This window comes from Ogataea polymorpha, assembly GCF_001664045.1.
Source record: "Ogataea polymorpha strain NCYC 495 leu1.1 chromosome Unknown OGAPOscaffold_7, whole genome shotgun sequence".
NCBI lineage: Eukaryota > Fungi > Ascomycota > Pichiomycetes > Pichiales > Pichiaceae > Ogataea > Ogataea polymorpha.
The window spans coordinates 971,426-986,688 of record NW_017264704.1 but is presented as its reverse complement, the minus strand read 5'-3'; the positions used below and the strand labels follow the sequence as shown (position 1 = coordinate 986,688).

At 45.4% G+C, this 15,263-nt stretch overlaps 8 protein-coding genes across 8 annotated transcripts; 5 read left to right on the top strand and 3 right to left on the bottom strand.

Moving 5' to 3' along the window:
- The first annotated feature begins 207 nt into the window (after positions 1 to 207).
- OGAPODRAFT_17585 (uncharacterized protein) lies at positions 208 to 1,828 on the top strand. The gene is made up of 3 exons (XM_018355212.1): positions 208 to 338; positions 371 to 1,588; positions 1,615 to 1,828. The coding sequence occupies exons 1-3, from the start codon at positions 241 to 243 to the stop codon at positions 1,769 to 1,771; spliced, it is 1,473 nt and encodes a 490-aa protein (XP_018209028.1). The 5' UTR covers positions 208 to 240; the 3' UTR covers positions 1,772 to 1,828.
- An 812-nt stretch (positions 1,829 to 2,640) lies between these two features.
- On the top strand, positions 2,641 to 3,461 carry OGAPODRAFT_78338 (uncharacterized protein; the record flags this gene model as incomplete). The annotated part of the gene is made up of 2 exons (XM_018356449.1): positions 2,641 to 3,304; positions 3,444 to 3,461. Exons 1-2 carry the CDS (start codon positions 2,654 to 2,656, stop codon positions 3,459 to 3,461), a joined length of 669 nt encoding a protein of 222 aa, XP_018209027.1. The 5' UTR covers positions 2,641 to 2,653.
- A 307-nt stretch (positions 3,462 to 3,768) lies between these two features.
- Positions 3,769 to 5,898, top strand: OGAPODRAFT_17584 (uncharacterized protein). The gene is given in 2 exon segments (XM_018355211.1): positions 3,769 to 4,857; positions 4,869 to 5,898. The coding sequence occupies 1 exon segment, from the start codon at positions 4,042 to 4,044 to the stop codon at positions 4,765 to 4,767; it is 726 nt and encodes a 241-aa protein (XP_018209026.1). The 5' UTR covers positions 3,769 to 4,041; the 3' UTR covers positions 4,768 to 4,857; positions 4,869 to 5,898.
- On the bottom strand, positions 4,775 to 5,898 carry OGAPODRAFT_83905 (uncharacterized protein; the record flags this gene model as incomplete). The annotated part of the gene is made up of 2 exons (XM_018356746.1): positions 5,800 to 5,898; positions 4,775 to 5,604 (listed from the first exon to the last, which is right to left on the bottom strand). The coding sequence occupies exons 1-2, from the start codon at positions 5,864 to 5,866 to the stop codon at positions 4,775 to 4,777; spliced, it is 897 nt and encodes a 298-aa protein (XP_018209025.1). The 5' UTR covers positions 5,867 to 5,898.
- A 196-nt stretch (positions 5,899 to 6,094) lies between these two features.
- On the bottom strand, positions 6,095 to 10,043 carry OGAPODRAFT_83904 (uncharacterized protein; the record flags this gene model as incomplete). Its single annotated transcript, XM_018356745.1, has 2 exons — positions 6,095 to 9,241; positions 9,282 to 10,043. The coding sequence occupies 2 exons, from the start codon at positions 10,041 to 10,043 to the stop codon at positions 6,095 to 6,097; spliced, it is 3,909 nt and encodes a 1,302-aa protein (XP_018209024.1).
- A 359-nt stretch (positions 10,044 to 10,402) lies between these two features.
- OGAPODRAFT_17583 (uncharacterized protein) lies at positions 10,403 to 11,894 on the top strand. The gene has a single exon (XM_018355210.1). It carries the CDS (start codon positions 10,562 to 10,564, stop codon positions 11,885 to 11,887), a length of 1,326 nt encoding a protein of 441 aa, XP_018209023.1. The 5' UTR covers positions 10,403 to 10,561; the 3' UTR covers positions 11,888 to 11,894.
- A 177-nt stretch (positions 11,895 to 12,071) lies between these two features.
- On the top strand, positions 12,072 to 13,614 carry OGAPODRAFT_96137 (uncharacterized protein; the record flags this gene model as incomplete). The annotated part of the gene is made up of 1 exon (XM_018357883.1): positions 12,072 to 13,614. The coding sequence occupies one exon, from the start codon at positions 12,072 to 12,074 to the stop codon at positions 13,359 to 13,361; it is 1,290 nt and encodes a 429-aa protein (XP_018209022.1). The 3' UTR covers positions 13,362 to 13,614.
- On the bottom strand, positions 12,480 to 15,161 carry OGAPODRAFT_83901 (uncharacterized protein). Its single transcript, XM_018356744.1, has 2 exons — positions 14,795 to 15,161; positions 12,480 to 14,641 (listed from the first exon to the last, which is right to left on the bottom strand). Exons 1-2 carry the CDS (start codon positions 14,858 to 14,860, stop codon positions 13,370 to 13,372), a joined length of 1,338 nt encoding a protein of 445 aa, XP_018209021.1. The 5' UTR covers positions 14,861 to 15,161; the 3' UTR covers positions 12,480 to 13,369.
- Positions 15,162 to 15,263: the final 102 nt, after the last annotated feature.

Sequence of the window (15,263 nt, the reverse complement as noted above, 5' to 3'; positions counted from 1 at the left end):
GCGAACTTCTTTGGGCGAAATTTCCGGGGTACGAAAGTACACGCATGCAGAATTCATGAATATGACGTAATTTATCTCGACTTCCCTCTCCTCCAAAATAGGCTGAATAGTATAGAATGCGTGACAGGCTAAACGCATGTGGGGGACGAAAGCGGAGATATAAATATGGATGGTTCCCTGATCAACTTCTCAGAGTTTGGCATTGAGCGCAAGCCTTGACGGGAAATAGAGTTACTCGAAATGGTCAAACTTCAATCGTATTACCCTCTCTTCCGCCCTGGGAAGCCAACCCAACATATATTGACGGTCACCTGCATGTTCGCATTTATCCTGTATGGGTTTGAACAGGGAGGCATTAGCAAATGTGCAGAACGAGGTCGTTTTTTCAAAGCCAATTTGGCCATCCCCAAGGAAATTATCTCGGAATTATAGTTGCGATCTACAACCTAGGAAGTTTTTTTGGTAGCATGGCAAACATCTGGATCGGTGATAAGTTAGGCAGAAAGCGGGCCATCTGGCTGGGATTCACCTTGGTGACCATTGGAGTCATTCTGCAATGCAGCTCGTACAGTGTGGTTCAACTCTTCATCGGAAGATTCATTTCTGGCCTCGGAACAGGATTTGAGACAAGTACAACACCGATGTATCAGTCTGAAGTATGCCACGAGAACCATAGAGGTGGCCTGGTGGCCGCAGAACCTCAAGGTGTCGCATTTGGTATCACTGTGTCGTACTGGATTGGCTACGGTTGCAGCAAAAGAACAGATCAGGTTTCATGGAGACTTCCAGTAGGTATTCAGATGCTTTTCGCGGTACTCGGGATTGTGATGTTATTCTTCTGCCCTGAATCTCCAAGGTGGTTAATGAAAGTTGGAAGAACACAAGATGCAAGGTACTCACTAGCAACGATTAATGGTGTGCCAGAGGATCATCCGCGGATTTCTGCCATCATTGACGACATTCTCTATCTTCAAAAAATCGAAGGTTCAGGCGATAAAATCACCTGGGGTGATATTCTTATGGGCAGAGATGCCATGCACGGCCGGTTTAGAATCATGCTTACTGTATTTGGTCAGTTCTGGAACCAGTTCGGAGGCATCAACTTGGTGGTTTACTATGTGCCAATGGTGTTAGAGAATAACGTTGGACTAAGTTCAAACCTCGCGACAATTCTGGGTGGTTGCATTATGCTGACCTTTTTCGCAACCGGATTTATCCCTACGCTGTTTTTGGATAAGATGGGAAGACGTTTTGCCATGGCATCCGGTTCCGCTGGACAATGTATTTCAATGCTTCTCGTCACTATCCTTTTGCGTGTTGGTACCAAAGAATCGTCAGTCGCCGCAACTGCATTCTTCTTCACGTTTATTGGGTTCTTTGGCTATGCTATGAACTGTGTTCCATGGGTTTATGCTGCTGAGGTGCTGCCATTGCAACTTCGTGCCAAAGGTAATGCAATCAGTGTCGCAACGAATTGGATTTGCAATTTTGTGATTGCGATGATCACTCCGATCATGACTCAAAATCTGGCTTGGAAGACATACATTGTCTTCACCTTGACGAACGCTGTTGCAACTATTCACTTTTTGTCTTCTATCCTGAAACCTCCAAGAGAACCCTTGAAGACATTGAGAACATATTCCTCGATTCTCATACCATCTTCTACGGTCTCCAAGAGATTAAGAGGACTCCAACAGAACGCCTTACGGAAAAGCTCATCGATATCGAGCACGTTGAAAGTGTAGAAGAGGGCTCACCCGAGAGCGACTAAGTGTGATAAGTATGCCTAAATCGAGCAAAGATCCCGCTGATGAAATCTAGCTATTCGACCATTTGACTAAACGTCTCAGCAGAGTAGAAGCATGGTAATCAACGGCCAGGCTTGGCAGCATATGTAGAGTGAATTACTTGCATCACGTTTCGGAATCAACAAGTGAAAATATCGCTATTATTTTTTCAAAACCCAAAAAGAAAGTGAGCCTAAGGAAGGTACTTCGAGAATCAATTTAAGCTTCTTTCCGGATGGTCTCATTCAATGAAGCACCCGATGAGTCCATTCGCTCGCCACTGCTACTGCTAAACAACGTGTACTGTTATAACCGTGTCAATTGGTAGACGGCATCAACAAAGGGACTAGGGCTAAAAGACCCTGCAATAATCACGCGTTGTTTGGATTCGCTACTACTACATCTGCTTTAGGAAGTGTTTCTTCGGTAATTAAATGCCGATTTTGAGTCTCAGCTCTCGAACTCTGCCAAAAGCGGATATTCGGGCAAATTCTAGTGCTATTAATATGGTCTATAAACAGGCGGATTGTATTGATTGATGGGTCCTATTGGACGACCTGCCCGTCATAACACCAATTCAGAAACCCTAAATAGGGTTTTTTACCTAATTGAACCAAAATCAAAAACTTTTCATCGCGTACCTGCAGATATTCCTCATTTCATATAAAAACAACTACAGAAGCTACCATAGTGGTTATGTTCTGACCATTTTTCGTTTTCCAAATTTGTGCCGAAGAACTGCTGTAGAGCGGATAGAATTTTTGGGCGGCCGTTCTCGGGGTTATGATCAGGGCTATATAAAAGCCCAACCTTATTGCCTTAGTTTCAATACATTTGCTTTCGAGGTAAACTACTTTGATACCATAATGAAGTTCTCCATTTCCGCCGTTGCTCTCGTTGCTGCCAAGGCTAGCGCCATCACCTTCTATGCCTCTAACTCCTCAACTGCTCTGGAGGAGTTTGCCGTCTCTGGTGTTACTGGATGGTCGAACCCTCAGTTTGCTTCCATCTACCACACCTGTAACGAGACTAATGCCAGAATGATCCGCGCTGGTCTCAAAGATTCTCTGGAGGCTGCTGCCTACGCCAGAGCCCGTCTGACCGAGTACGGAAAGGACGATGAGATCTACGAGAGATGGTTCGGAGATGGAAGCATCTACGAGGTCATCGGTACCATTGACTGGCTTGTCGAGGCCTCTAAGGACAGTCTTCTCTACAGATGTGACGACATTGACGGAGAGTGTGCTGCAAACCCAACTACTTACCCAGGATACCACCGTGAGGATGCCCCAGGAGAGACCGTTATCTGCGATCTGTTCTACACCTCCAAGAAACCTCTTGCAAACATGTGCTTCGATGGCACCATCGTTAGCACTGGTCCAAAGCATTATGCTGGTATTGATCTGCTGCATCGTTACCTGCATGTTCCATACATGAGCTCTGACGGTTACATTGCCGAGTACTTTGAGGAGCTTGACGAGATCCTTGATGTTGCCCAGACTAACTCCAGTTTCGCAGTCAGAAACGTTGACAGCTTCTTGTACTACATTGCTGAGGTCTACTCTGAAGCCGTTATTCCAGGCGGATGTCTTGGTGACCTCTAATGGCCGTCTCGAGGCTTTCAAAACAAAATTTTCAGTTCTTCTTCGTCTTTAGATTTTAATTAAACTCTAGATTAATTTGACCCAAAATTTTAGTCTTGGTCAATTCATATTGTAATAAAGTAGCATGACCTTCTTTCTTGGCCAACCATACGTCCGGAGGGCAGCAGCATCTTCCAGAAGTATTTCTAGTTTACCGATGAGGTGAAGCTCTGCAGCTGTGTCATCAGATGCACCAAAACGCATCACCTAATTTCTCCATTTTGGGAAAGACCTTCAAATTAAAGGGTCCATTTTGTACTATGCAGGGTCGAGAGTTGCATTTTGGCCCCGCAAAATTTTGTTTGAAGAGCGAACTGAACAGGCATTATGAGATGCATTTTTTTTTACCACTGCGGTGCAAAAGTATTGCCTTTTGCACCTATTCTGGTAACCAAATCTGCGACTTGTCTAAAGAGGATATGTACGGTAACGAATGTGGCGCCTCGAGGTCGAGAAAGTCAAGATTTTGCAGCCGAAGACCACCATATCTCGAGGCATCTAACCACCATGGTCGTAGCTGAAGTCCGGGCATATTTCCTATAAAAGGTCGTCCAAGATACCACCTTAGCATCGCACTGAGTAGAGAGCATATACCAAACTTGATATCCAGCATGAGATTCTCTTTCACTTCTTCCGTTTTACTTGCTACGCACGCTGCTGCAGCCACCTTCTACGCGAGCAACTCCACAAATGCACTTGAAGAGTTATCACTCAGCGGTGCATACGGCTGGTCAAGCCCTCAATTTGCCCCAATCCTTCACACTTGCAATGAGACTTACACTAGAATAATCAATGCTCATCTACAAGATTCGTTGGAGGCGGCTGCCTTCGCCAGAAACCGTCTGATGGAGTACGGTAAAGATGACGAAATCTTTATGAGATGGTTCGGTGACGGAAGCATCTACGAGGTCATCGGTCTGCTCGACTATCTTGTTGAAGCAAACAAGGATCAAATCAGCTGGCGTTGCGATGACATCTCCGACAAGTGTGATCCTAACCCTACCTGGGGAGGGTACAGTTATGAAGAGTCTCAAAACGTGCTTTGCCCATACTTTTTCCAGGAAAGAGTTGCTCTCTCGAAAATGTGCTTTGATGGCACGATTGTTGAGACTACTCCAAAGCACTATGGTGGAATTGACATGCTGCACCGCTACCTCCATCTTCCTGCTATGAACACGGAGTATATCCAAGAGTACTATGAGGAGATCGACGAAATCTTAGACTTGGCGCAGAATAATGCCACCTTTGCCACCAGAAATGTTGACAGTTACCTGTACTACATTGCAGAGGTCTATGCCGAGTCTGTGGTTCCAGGCGGATGTCTTGGAGATTTGTAGTTCAGTTCTAGAACATCACTTTCTTAAAACAATTTTTCTTTAATAAAACGATCCATCCCTGGCCAGGGTTACCTTTAGTTCCCCATGTACCGTTCAAAAAGCTTTCCACAGCCAAAAGCAGGAGATTCGTAGGGCAGAAGCAAAATTCTCGATTCTCCACATGAGATAATTTTGATCTTTTTGATGAATCATTGACGTACGTATGACCGCAAACGACCATGTGCATATCGAAGAGGTTTGGGAATGGAACGCCAACTTTTCCAGGTCTTTTGCTGGCATCCATTCTGGGGTAAAGAAGTTTTGTGAGCAGGCAGTAGACAGCCTTCGCCATAATCCGAGCTGTGCAACAGCTATCCTCAAGTCTTCTTCGCACATGTTTCGGTTGAACAAACTTGACATCTGTTGTAAGCAAAGGCACAATAAAGTATTTGGCTGCACTATGAACCTGTACAGCCAGTGCCTCATGCTGTGGATTAAATAGGTAATAGTGCCAAAGCCAACCAGCTTTTGCAACCAATTCAATTGCACACAGTGCAACACCCACCATGGGATTGTTCATCCAGGGTACGGGACACTGGTAAAGAGGGGTCTTCAAAAATGGACGAAACTCGTTGAAAATATCAAAAGGTGATCCAAGCTCTAATAGCCATTCTTTTTGACAGAGAACTAAAATGATAGAGTAGTTGAAGAGAAAACTTTCTAACAGTGTTCTATCAGTGGATCTTAATGGTACCTGTTTCTCTTCAACCACAGGATTCGATATATCATCCAAGTAGTCTAAAGGAGGCGGCTCTTTCACTCTAATGTTTGCAGAAATAGCTGGCCAACTTCTTATGACTTCAAGAGCCAGTTTGAGGTATGTCACTGTCCGAAACGTGTTGTTTCCGTGATAATTCTCGCGCAGACACAAGTATATCCGCTACGGCTGCAGGCTGAACAAATTGGTTTTGTCTCGCAACATTTCACTTTCCTCTTACGACCTTGATGGATTGTTAACGTCAATATTTATCAAACAATCACTGTCAGACTTACAAGACAAACAGCCGGCCGACCTCTTTCTCCTTGTTTTGCGTACAAGTCTTTGCTCTTTTTTGTCCATCGTCCGTTCATTGCAACACTTTTAGTTAAAACAGCCTACGTACTCCTATGCACTAAATATTGGATTCAAGTCTTATCAACATTTTTTTCGCCAGGAACGACAATTCTTACGCAGTAGAGATGCGTGGTCATGCGGCTGGATGGATTTCAATCCATACCTACCACCTACACCCTGTACTTTGCAACTCTCCATTCACTACACCTTCTATATCATCCATCCCCCTCGCGCTCATTGCGACGAGTTCAGCGCGCTCCTCAGCTGGCCTACCGTCCCACTGCACGCCGGCACGTGTTTCCATTTGTCCCTCGGACGGCCCACGCCCCACTGCTCATCGCTGTCATCCACCTTCCCAAACCCGCCGCCCCCAGGGGTCAGTACCTTCACGATGTCCCCCTTGCGGATCGCAATCTCAGCAAGCGACGGCAGCTGGATCCACTGGATCACACCGCCCCTATTGCGCCCGAGATAATTCTCTCCCCGCTTCCCGTTTTCGCCCCCGTAGATGCCCCACGGAGCAAAAACCCGCCGCTGGGTCACCAGCGACACGTGCACAGGCGACGAGAACTGGATCTCTCTGATCAGACCGTCTCCCCCGTTCCATTTTCCGCGACCGCCACTGTTCTTCCGAATGCAGTACTGCAGCAAAACACAGGGATACCGCTGCTCCAGAATCTCCGGGTCTGTGATCTTCGTATTCGTCATGTTGGTCTGCGTCCCCGAGAATCCGTCGAACCCTACCCTGACCCCGTCCTGTTCCACAATGCCTGCACAGTTGCCCTGCCCAATTGTCTCCGTGTATCCAAAGCCCTTGACAAGCTCTCCTTTCTCGTTCTGGCCCCCGCTCCCGAAGTTCAGTCCGTTCATGCAACCTCCCGTGGCAGAGGTTACACCAAAGGCCTTAAATAAACAGTCTGTAACCCTTTGCGAGGTCATGCCGTTACCTGCACAAACAGCAGCATATTTGCTCGGATTGATTAGCGAGTTTTCTGGAATAACCAATGTACAAGGGTCTAAGCAGCCCTGGTTGAGTGGGATATCAAGATTGACCAGACATCTGAGAACATAGATGACTGCAGAGGCTGTGACAGACTTGGGAGCATTCAAGTTGCTGTAAGACTCAAGGGATGTTCCAGTGAAATCAAAGACAGCTGACCCGTCTTGTGGGTTGATGTCAATTTTGACCTGCACTTGTGTTCCGTCGTCAAGGAAGTCAACGGCCCTCAACGGCAGTCTGTCAGCGTTTTCCCTAGCAAACTTCATCAGAAATTTCCGCACTCCCATTTCAGCAGTCTTCTTCACATTTCGCATATAGAATAAAACAGTTTCGCTTCCATACTCGTTGAACAGTTCCTTCAAAAGATTGATACCGCGCTGGTTTGCTGCAATCTGTGCTTTCAAATCTGAAATGTTATCATCAATGTTTCTTGTTCCGGAAACACCATACTTAGTTGGTGCCACGTTAAAATGATAGTCAAGCCCCTCGTAATCTAGCTTTCCCTTTTCCACAATTTTCCATGTCTCAATATTAACACCTTCCTCGTAGATTTCTCTCGCGTAGGACGACGACGACCCAGGAGACGATCCACCAATCTCCGAATGGTGTGCTCTGGCTGCGACCACAAACTGGATTTTGTTCTCGTAGAACACAGGAGAAATCACTGTAATATCCGGAAGATGAGTTCCACCGACGCTTGGAGAATTTGTGCACAAAATGTCGCCTTCGTGAAGGTCACTATTCCAATACTCAAGCTGGTACTTGATAGCGCTAGACATGGACCCAAGATGGACCGGCACATTAGGGGCATTTGCTGTCAGGTTTCCTTCATTGTCAAATAAAGCACAGGAGAAGTCTAGTCGTTCTTTGATGTTGGCACTCACAGCTATTTTTTGCAGTGTACGAGCCATGTCCTCTGCAATAGACATAAATCTATTGCTGAAAATCGAAAGCTGGATGGGATCAATATAGTCGGTGCTGACCTGACTTTTGGACTCCACATTGACGTCCAAAACCACATGTCTTGGAAGAATGGTGGCAAATGCATCGGGAGTTACCACTATGGTTTGTGTCTCATCCAAAATAAGTGCTGGACCAGCTACCACAGTTCCAGGGGCGAGCTTCTCCAAAAGATACACTTTGGAATCAAGAGCACCCTCGTCAAAAATAACAGGAGTGGTTTTTTCTTCAACTCCGGACTCAACAGGAACTTTTGCAACTGAGGCATAGTCTTTATATGGAGACCTTTCATTTGTTTCACCAAATGTATTACCAGTGCTTCTAACTCTGACATCGGTAATCAAAACAGGTTTGTCATAGTCATTGAAAGCAAACTCCCTTTGGTGGGTCTCATAAAACACCGATAGAAAATCATCATCTTCTGGTCGTGCAACCATGATTCTGGTATCCGAGCCCTTATAGCCCATATTAAGGTAAACTGTCGAGAATACAGTCTCTGAGTTAACACCTTGAGCCTTCAGCTCCATGAGAGCTTTTTCCTTCAACTTTTCCGCTTGTTTGATTAGTTCATCTCTTGCGGTCTCAGAATAAACTTTTGCACACGGAATCTGCTGTTCATTGACAACATCCGCTAAAGATATACCATACGCGGATAGGATGGACGAGTGCTTGTGAATGAGTACCTTCTTTATCTTTAAAATCTTGGCAATTGATGCGGCGTGCTGTCCTCCAGCGCCACCAAAGGAGGCCAGAGAATGAGCAGATGCGTCATGCCCTTTGGCTTCAGTCAACTCTCTAATTGGCTTTGCCATTTGGTAGTTGGCAACCTTCAAAAATCCAAGGGCGATTTCATGAGGAGTTTTGGGGAAGCCCGGATTGTCTCCGTTGATGATCTGCGCTAGTTGCTCGAACTTCTTTTTGGTGATGGCATAGTCCAAAGGTTCATTTTCGCCCGGACCAAAGATTTTGGGGAAAAACTCGGGCAAAATTCTACCTGTGAATAAATTAGCGTCCGTCACGGTCAATGGTCCGCCTTTCTTGTAGCACGCAGGTCCTGGATGAGCAGAAGCTGACTCAGGTCCGACCTTGAACACACCATTGACATATTCAAGAATGGAACCACCTCCAGCAGCGACAGTGTTGATGTCTAACTGGGGAGCAGCAATATTTATCCCAGCGGTGATTGACTCAAACGAGAATTCAAACTCACCCGCATATCTCGAGACGTCTGTTGATGTTCCTCCCATATCGAACCCAATTACAGGAATCTTGTTGTCTTCGTCGTAGCACGTTTTTGCCTCACCAACAACACCTCCAGCAGGTCCAGAAAGCAGTGAACGAAGTCCCGAAAAGTTTCTCCAGGAACACAGTCCACCATCAGATTGCATGAACTCGACTCTGGTGTGCTTCTCAAAACCCGGCTCAAACCCAGCTAAAAAATTAGTCAATGTACTCCTTCACTATAGGGGTCAAATAGGCATCGACAACCGTTGACTGCCCTCTGGGAAGCGTTTTGATGACTGGTAGCAGCTCATGAGAAAGCGAAACATTTCCAAATCCAAGACTTTTAGCGATCTCTCCTGCCTGCTTTTCGTGCTCCTGGTAATTGTAACCGTGTATAAAAACAATAGCAACAGAATTTATACCTTCCTCTTTCAACTTTATTAGATCACGGGTCAATTTTTCAGTGTCCAACGGCTTGATGATCTCAAACACTTCTTTTGTTTTGCCTTCAACATACTTTTGGCCATCCAGAAGATCACGTGCATCATAGCCAGTTGGGTCAACCAAAAATGCTGGCATAGTGACGCGCTCATCTGCTTCCACCACCTTTTCGAAGAGAACACCTGGCTTCACAATGTTAAGCGCGAACAGGTCTGGCCGTGATTGATCTCCAATATGAAGCAGATCTTTGAATCCTTTGGTAGTCACCAAAGCACATCTTGACCCCTTGCGTTCCAGAAGGGCGTTGGTGGCCACTGTGGTTCCTAAACGAATTGAGGAAATGGAGGAAGTATCGAGAAGCTGGTTTCTGGGTATGGTTTTGCCAGATGTCAGTTCTAAAACTCTTCTGATACTTTCAATGTTTGCATCTTTGTAATTTGAAGGATCAACCGATAAAAGCTTGAACGTGCCTTCTTTCTTCCCGAATTTGTATATCACGTCGGTGAAGGTTCCACCACGATCAATAGCTATACTGATTCCTGTCTCATTAATAGTCATGGTGTAGATATTGAATAGACAAAAAGTGTGAAAGCAGGAGCTGGATTATTTAATATATTTAAGCTGATAAAGCTGATAGCTAGAGATAAGGGGGCAGCTCGTGACGAGGGGAAATCAATAGCGCCGCGCGGGTTAATCAGTTTTTTTCAGAGGCAGGTCGAGACGAGCTAACGCGATCGTTGGAAATAATTTCTTTTCGTTATTCAGATGACCAACTAACATTATCGAGTCACTTATCTTGGGCTTCCCCGGACTGACAATGAGTATTTTAAGTTGACAAATTGCCCTTCATCGCTTATCACTTTTTCAAAATGACTTCGACTGATTTGCCTGAAAAAGATGCCTTTTTGGCGGTCACCACTCAAAAATCAATCGTTGATGATCCTAGTGCAGACAAAGCTCTTCGATTTCTTGCTGAACATAGCGGTAAGTTTGAAGAGCTTACTCCAGCCGAGGAAAAATGGGCCATTAGGAAGACCGACTTGATTCTACTCCCAACACTCTTCTTCACGGCTACCATGGGTGCGGTTGACAAAGTGTCTCTCAGTACGGCCGCAATCTTTGGATTCAAAACCGATAACAACCTGGTTGGACAGCAGTACTCCTGGCTGGGATCTATCGTATTCATAGGTTCTCTCGTCGGGATGTGGCCGATGTCTTATCTATTGCAGAGGTTCAGAATCGGCAAGGTTATTGCCTCCTGCTCGATAATCTGGTCTGCATCCACGCTTTTATTGTGTGCGTGCCATGAGTTTATTGGTCTTGCTACTCTTCGTTGCCTGATGGGTCTTGTTGAGTGTGCGATTGTTCCTGGTTGCTCGCTGATGATTGCTAGCTTTTATCTGAAATCTGAATCTCCTCACCGCACGGCATTCATTTTCATGTTTGCATCGTCAGTGATCAATGGAGCTCTGTCTGCTCTTGCCACAACGTTTGGCAGCGCAATACCTACTTGGAAGTATATCTACCTCCTGGTTGGTTCTATTTCTTTCGTGTGGTCCTGCATTATCTTTTGGTTCTTGCCAGACTCTCCAATCAACGCCAAATTCTTGACCGAGCGCGAGAAGGTCTTTATGGTTAAACGTGTTGCTGAAAATGCTACCGGTGTTGAGAACAGCTCATGGAAATGGGAGCAAGTCAAGGAGGCGTTTTTAGACGTGCGAGTCTACTTGATTATGCTTTTCAACTTTGGTATTAACATTCCTAATGGTGGACTGAGCACTTACAACTCTATTATCATTAACAACCTTGGTTTTACTCCTGTCAAATCTGCTCTTATGGGTATTCCTACTGGTGTCATTGCTTCTCTCGCAACTTTCTTTTTCACCTGGCTCGGAGCTCGCTGGAAGAACAGGAGATGCCTGGTTTCTGTTATTTCTCTGATTATTCCACTTATTGGGTCTATCATTCTCTACGCAGTTGACCAAAAAAAGGTTGGTCCTCAACTATTAGGTCTCTACCTGATGTACTTTTACTTTGCACCATATGTGGTGATGATGTCCTGCGTTCAAGCAAACACTTCTGGAAGCACCAAAAAATCTGTCACATATGGCTTCAACTACCTTGGTTACTGTGGGGGGGCTATTACGGGTACACAAACGTTCAGAAGCAACCAGGCACCCAAATACACTGGTGGATTCATCTCGATGATTGTCGCCTACTGCGTGTGTATCTTATTGTCTGCTCTCTACTGGGGCACGTGTGTGATCATGAACCATAACAAGAGAAAGGCTCTCGAGAAAATTCCAGAGGACACGCTGGACGTGTCTATCGAGGGGGTTGAGGATGAGAAGATGCTTGACTACACAGATAGACAGCAGCGCCACTTTTTCTATACTACTTAGTTTTATCTTACAAATCCGACCTAAAAAATTATAATCTCAGTTTATGCAGACAGGGAAATAAATTTCCAACTTCAGCTCGTCTCGAGCTTCTTTTTTTCCAAATTCTTATCAGTACCCTCATATGTCTGGTACCAGAAAAGTATATGTATAAGAGGCTTTTTTGCTCGAGTTTGAAATCGTTAACATGATCAGCCCTGATTCCTCCGTTCTAATTGTGGGCGCCGGTACTTTTGGTCTTTCCACAGCTCTGCAACTACTTCGCAAAGGCCACAAAAACGTGACCCTCCTCGACCCGTATGCCATCCCGTCCCCTCTTGCTGCAGGCAATGACCTAAACAAAATTTTCCAGTCAACTGTAAGTGACGAGTTTCACTCTGATCTGGCTCTGGAAGCTCTGGAATTGTGGAGATCTGATCCCGTATACGAGCCAGCATTCCACGAAGTGGGTATAGTGTACGGTGCTACAGGAGATGCTGCTGTCGCTGAAATCAATCAACGCTACAACCGTCTCAATTCTAAGGGAGAAGATATTGACAAATTGCAAACACCAGAGGATTTTGCCAAGTTGATTCGATGGACAGGAGATTTTGCAGATGACTTCAAATCTTTGGATCTTGACTCCAGATTCAAATCTTGGAAAGGCTATTTTCAAAAGAGTAAATGCGGATGGACATTTGCAGCACTAGCTTTAAGTAACGCTTGGAAAGAATGCAAGCAGAAGGGAGCTCATTTTGTTCAGGATACTGCCGAAGAATTGCTCATGGAAGGGCTCAATTGTGTCGGAGTTCGCACATATTCGGGATCAATCTTGAAAGCTGATCGTGTCGTTATATGTGCTGGAGCAAATTCAACAAAATTACTCAATTTTAAAGGCCAACTACTAGCCAAATGCTGGACCGTGGGTCACATAAAGCTTACCTCAGAAGAGGCTAAAGCGCTGAAAAACTCTCCTGTTCTTTTGAACCTAGATGAAGGGTTCCTTTTTGAGCCCGACGAAAATGGGATCCTAAAGTTTTGCAACGAGTTTCCAGGATACATAAACCAAGACGGCACTGAAAATATTTCGACGCCCCTTTATCGAAACCAGATCCCCGTGGAAGCGGAAAAGCAAATGAGAGGGTTTTTGAAGCAGGTATTTCCCCAAATCAGCACGCGTCCCTTTGATGCTGCCAAAATTTGCTGGTGCACCGACACACCCGATCGTCATTTCTTGATTTGTGAGCATCCTGACATCAAGGGCCTTGTATTGGCAACCGGAGATTCTGGACAAGGATTCAAGTATATGCCCATAATTGGCCACTACATATCCGACCTCATTATGAAGGGAAAATCGGGATTACCAGAAACTTATCGCAAAGCATGGCGCTGGAGACCAGAGATTGCCGAGGGAAGAGATATATACAACCTCCAAGGGAGGTTTGGTGGCTCAAACAGAATCAAGGACCTCAATGAGCTAAGCGATTGGACAAATTAGCAACTAACTTACGCAAGACTCAATGTGCTTGCTTTACCTCGAATCATATCTCTCCAACGTACGTGGTCACACCCCAGATCTTTCTCCTTCCAAACACTCGTGACAACAGAACAAGCGGTTCGGACGCTTCCAAGCTCTCTTTTCTTTTGCAAAGTGGTGAATGCATTCAAAACAAACCATCTGTCTTCGTCGGCGACGGTGGACACAATGCCGATGACAAATAACGGCCACAGCAGAGTCATGTAGATGTCTGGGAGTGACCTCATCAGAGACACAATATGTTTAGAAATCTGCTGTGTATCTGCGTGTCTCTTATGAAAGGATTTTGAGATTATTCCGTCGTGTTGGTAAAACGCTTCTAAGTCGATCCTAGCAAATAAGTAGATGATAGCGGTTAGGCGTTTTATCTCGGCAATTGTTTCAATATAGTGTGCGTCTTCATCATTAACTTCCGGAGTCGATTCGAATTCCTGGCAGAGTTCCTCGATTTCTCGATGCAGATGTTCGCGTCTGATCCAAACCTCTGCCTCAATTGCGTCGCGACTAGCTTGTGATGTTTCCAGCTCCAAGTCCTCATAGCATTTACCAAGCATGGAAATTCGATGAATTATTGAGATCAGATACGGGCTGCAACCAAGAACGAGATCAATTCGGGTGTCTCCATCATTGCGAAGTGTTTCCAAATGAGGGTCATCGAAAATTGGTTGTGGTAGTCTTGGAAGAGGCACGGAGTCGTTTGAATGGTTTTCCCCAACCCAGGCCGTTTCTCCCAACACCTCGTGGCTGATAAAGTACCGTGTAAAAAATTTAGATACCGGACTCTCATTAGTGCGCATTCTATTTTCTTTCAGCAATTCTTTTGCTTGGGCAAGATGCGTGGTCCATTGAGCTCCAGACCCGCAGTTTGAGGAAATCTCCTTGAAGCAGAGCATTATGATGGTTGCAAGAACCTCGTCCATGTTATGTATATCTCCAATGGCATGTGGAAGCTCCCCTAGCACCTGCTTTGTGTAACTGTCAGAGATTTCTTCAAACTCTTTCTTTCCTAGCAGAAATAACTGGTATGCACTAGCGGCCAGGATCGAATTCAGCACCATTGCTGATCCTGCCGCCAGTGGAACAATTAGATAAAGGTAAGGGTTTGTTTCGGGATTCAGCTTATACCGAAACGAATCAATTGATTCAAGTGGGTGTGACGATAGTTTAGACTTTTCTGGATAACACACACAAACAGGGCAAATGGAGTTGATGAAGTATAAAAGAAGCTCGCGTTCTTGAGGCTTTAGGTTTGCAAGCAATGATTTGTTCTTATGTTCCACCACAAACTCGCTGGGCGAGCCTATCGAGTAAGGACACTCCAATTCTTGTAATGTTCCCAAAAGAAAGCTGTCTTCCGACGGTGTCGGCAAAGTGCTAGAAAATGAGTGTGATACCTGCGGACTATGAGGTTGCTTCGGTGTTGGGTCAGGTATGCTCGATAGTGCATCATCGCGCTCCATGATATTGACGAAATCCTGTTGCGTTAGATTAATGAATAAGGTGTTCGCGTTTTGCAAAGGTAGCCATGGTACCGACTCGGATGCTACCCGCTGACTAAGAGTTTGTTCGAGCCCCTCGTTTGCATTTCCGATCTGTTGCTGTTTAATCCTTTTATACTGTTCTGACCGACCAAATGCAATCCCTCTCACAAATGCATCCTGTTCCCAAACCACCCTTTTGTCGTAAGTGCAAGCTCTGTCTAATCGCGCACAGTTATTGCATCGTGGGTGAGTTTCTTGAGTTAGATCCCAAATCCATCACTTACCGTCACATTTCACCCGCCTCTGTCGACAAGTCAAACAGCCTTTGCGGCTTCTCTTATCCCTGGGCATTTTGGAGATTTTGCAATAGAGACTTCTGGGG

Bases quoted from the DNA above. Each gene is read 5' to 3' on its own strand.
- OGAPODRAFT_17585 (XM_018355212.1), top strand. From the start codon at position 241: ATGGTCAAACTTCAATCGTATTACCCTCTCTTCCGCCCTGGGAAGCCA. The intron at 339-370 runs GTTTGAACAGGG...GCAAATGTGCAG, and splicing joins TTCGCATTTATCCTGTATGG to AACGAGGTCGTTTTTTCAAA. The intron at 1,589-1,614 runs GTCTTCTATCCT...AACCTCCAAGAG, and splicing joins GTTGCAACTATTCACTTTTT to AACCCTTGAAGACATTGAGA.
- OGAPODRAFT_17584 (XM_018355211.1), top strand. From the start codon at position 4,042: ATGAGATTCTCTTTCACTTCTTCCGTTTTACTTGCTACGCACGCTGCT.
- OGAPODRAFT_17583 (XM_018355210.1), top strand. From the start codon at position 10,562: ATGGGTGCGGTTGACAAAGTGTCTCTCAGTACGGCCGCAATCTTTGGA.
- OGAPODRAFT_83901 (XM_018356744.1), bottom strand. From the start codon at position 14,860: ATGGAGCGCGATGATGCACTATCGAGCATACCTGACCCAACACCGAAG. The intron at 14,642-14,794 runs GTATCACACTCA...GCAAACCTAAAG, and splicing joins AGCAACCTCATAGTCCGCAG to CCTCAAGAACGCGAGCTTCT.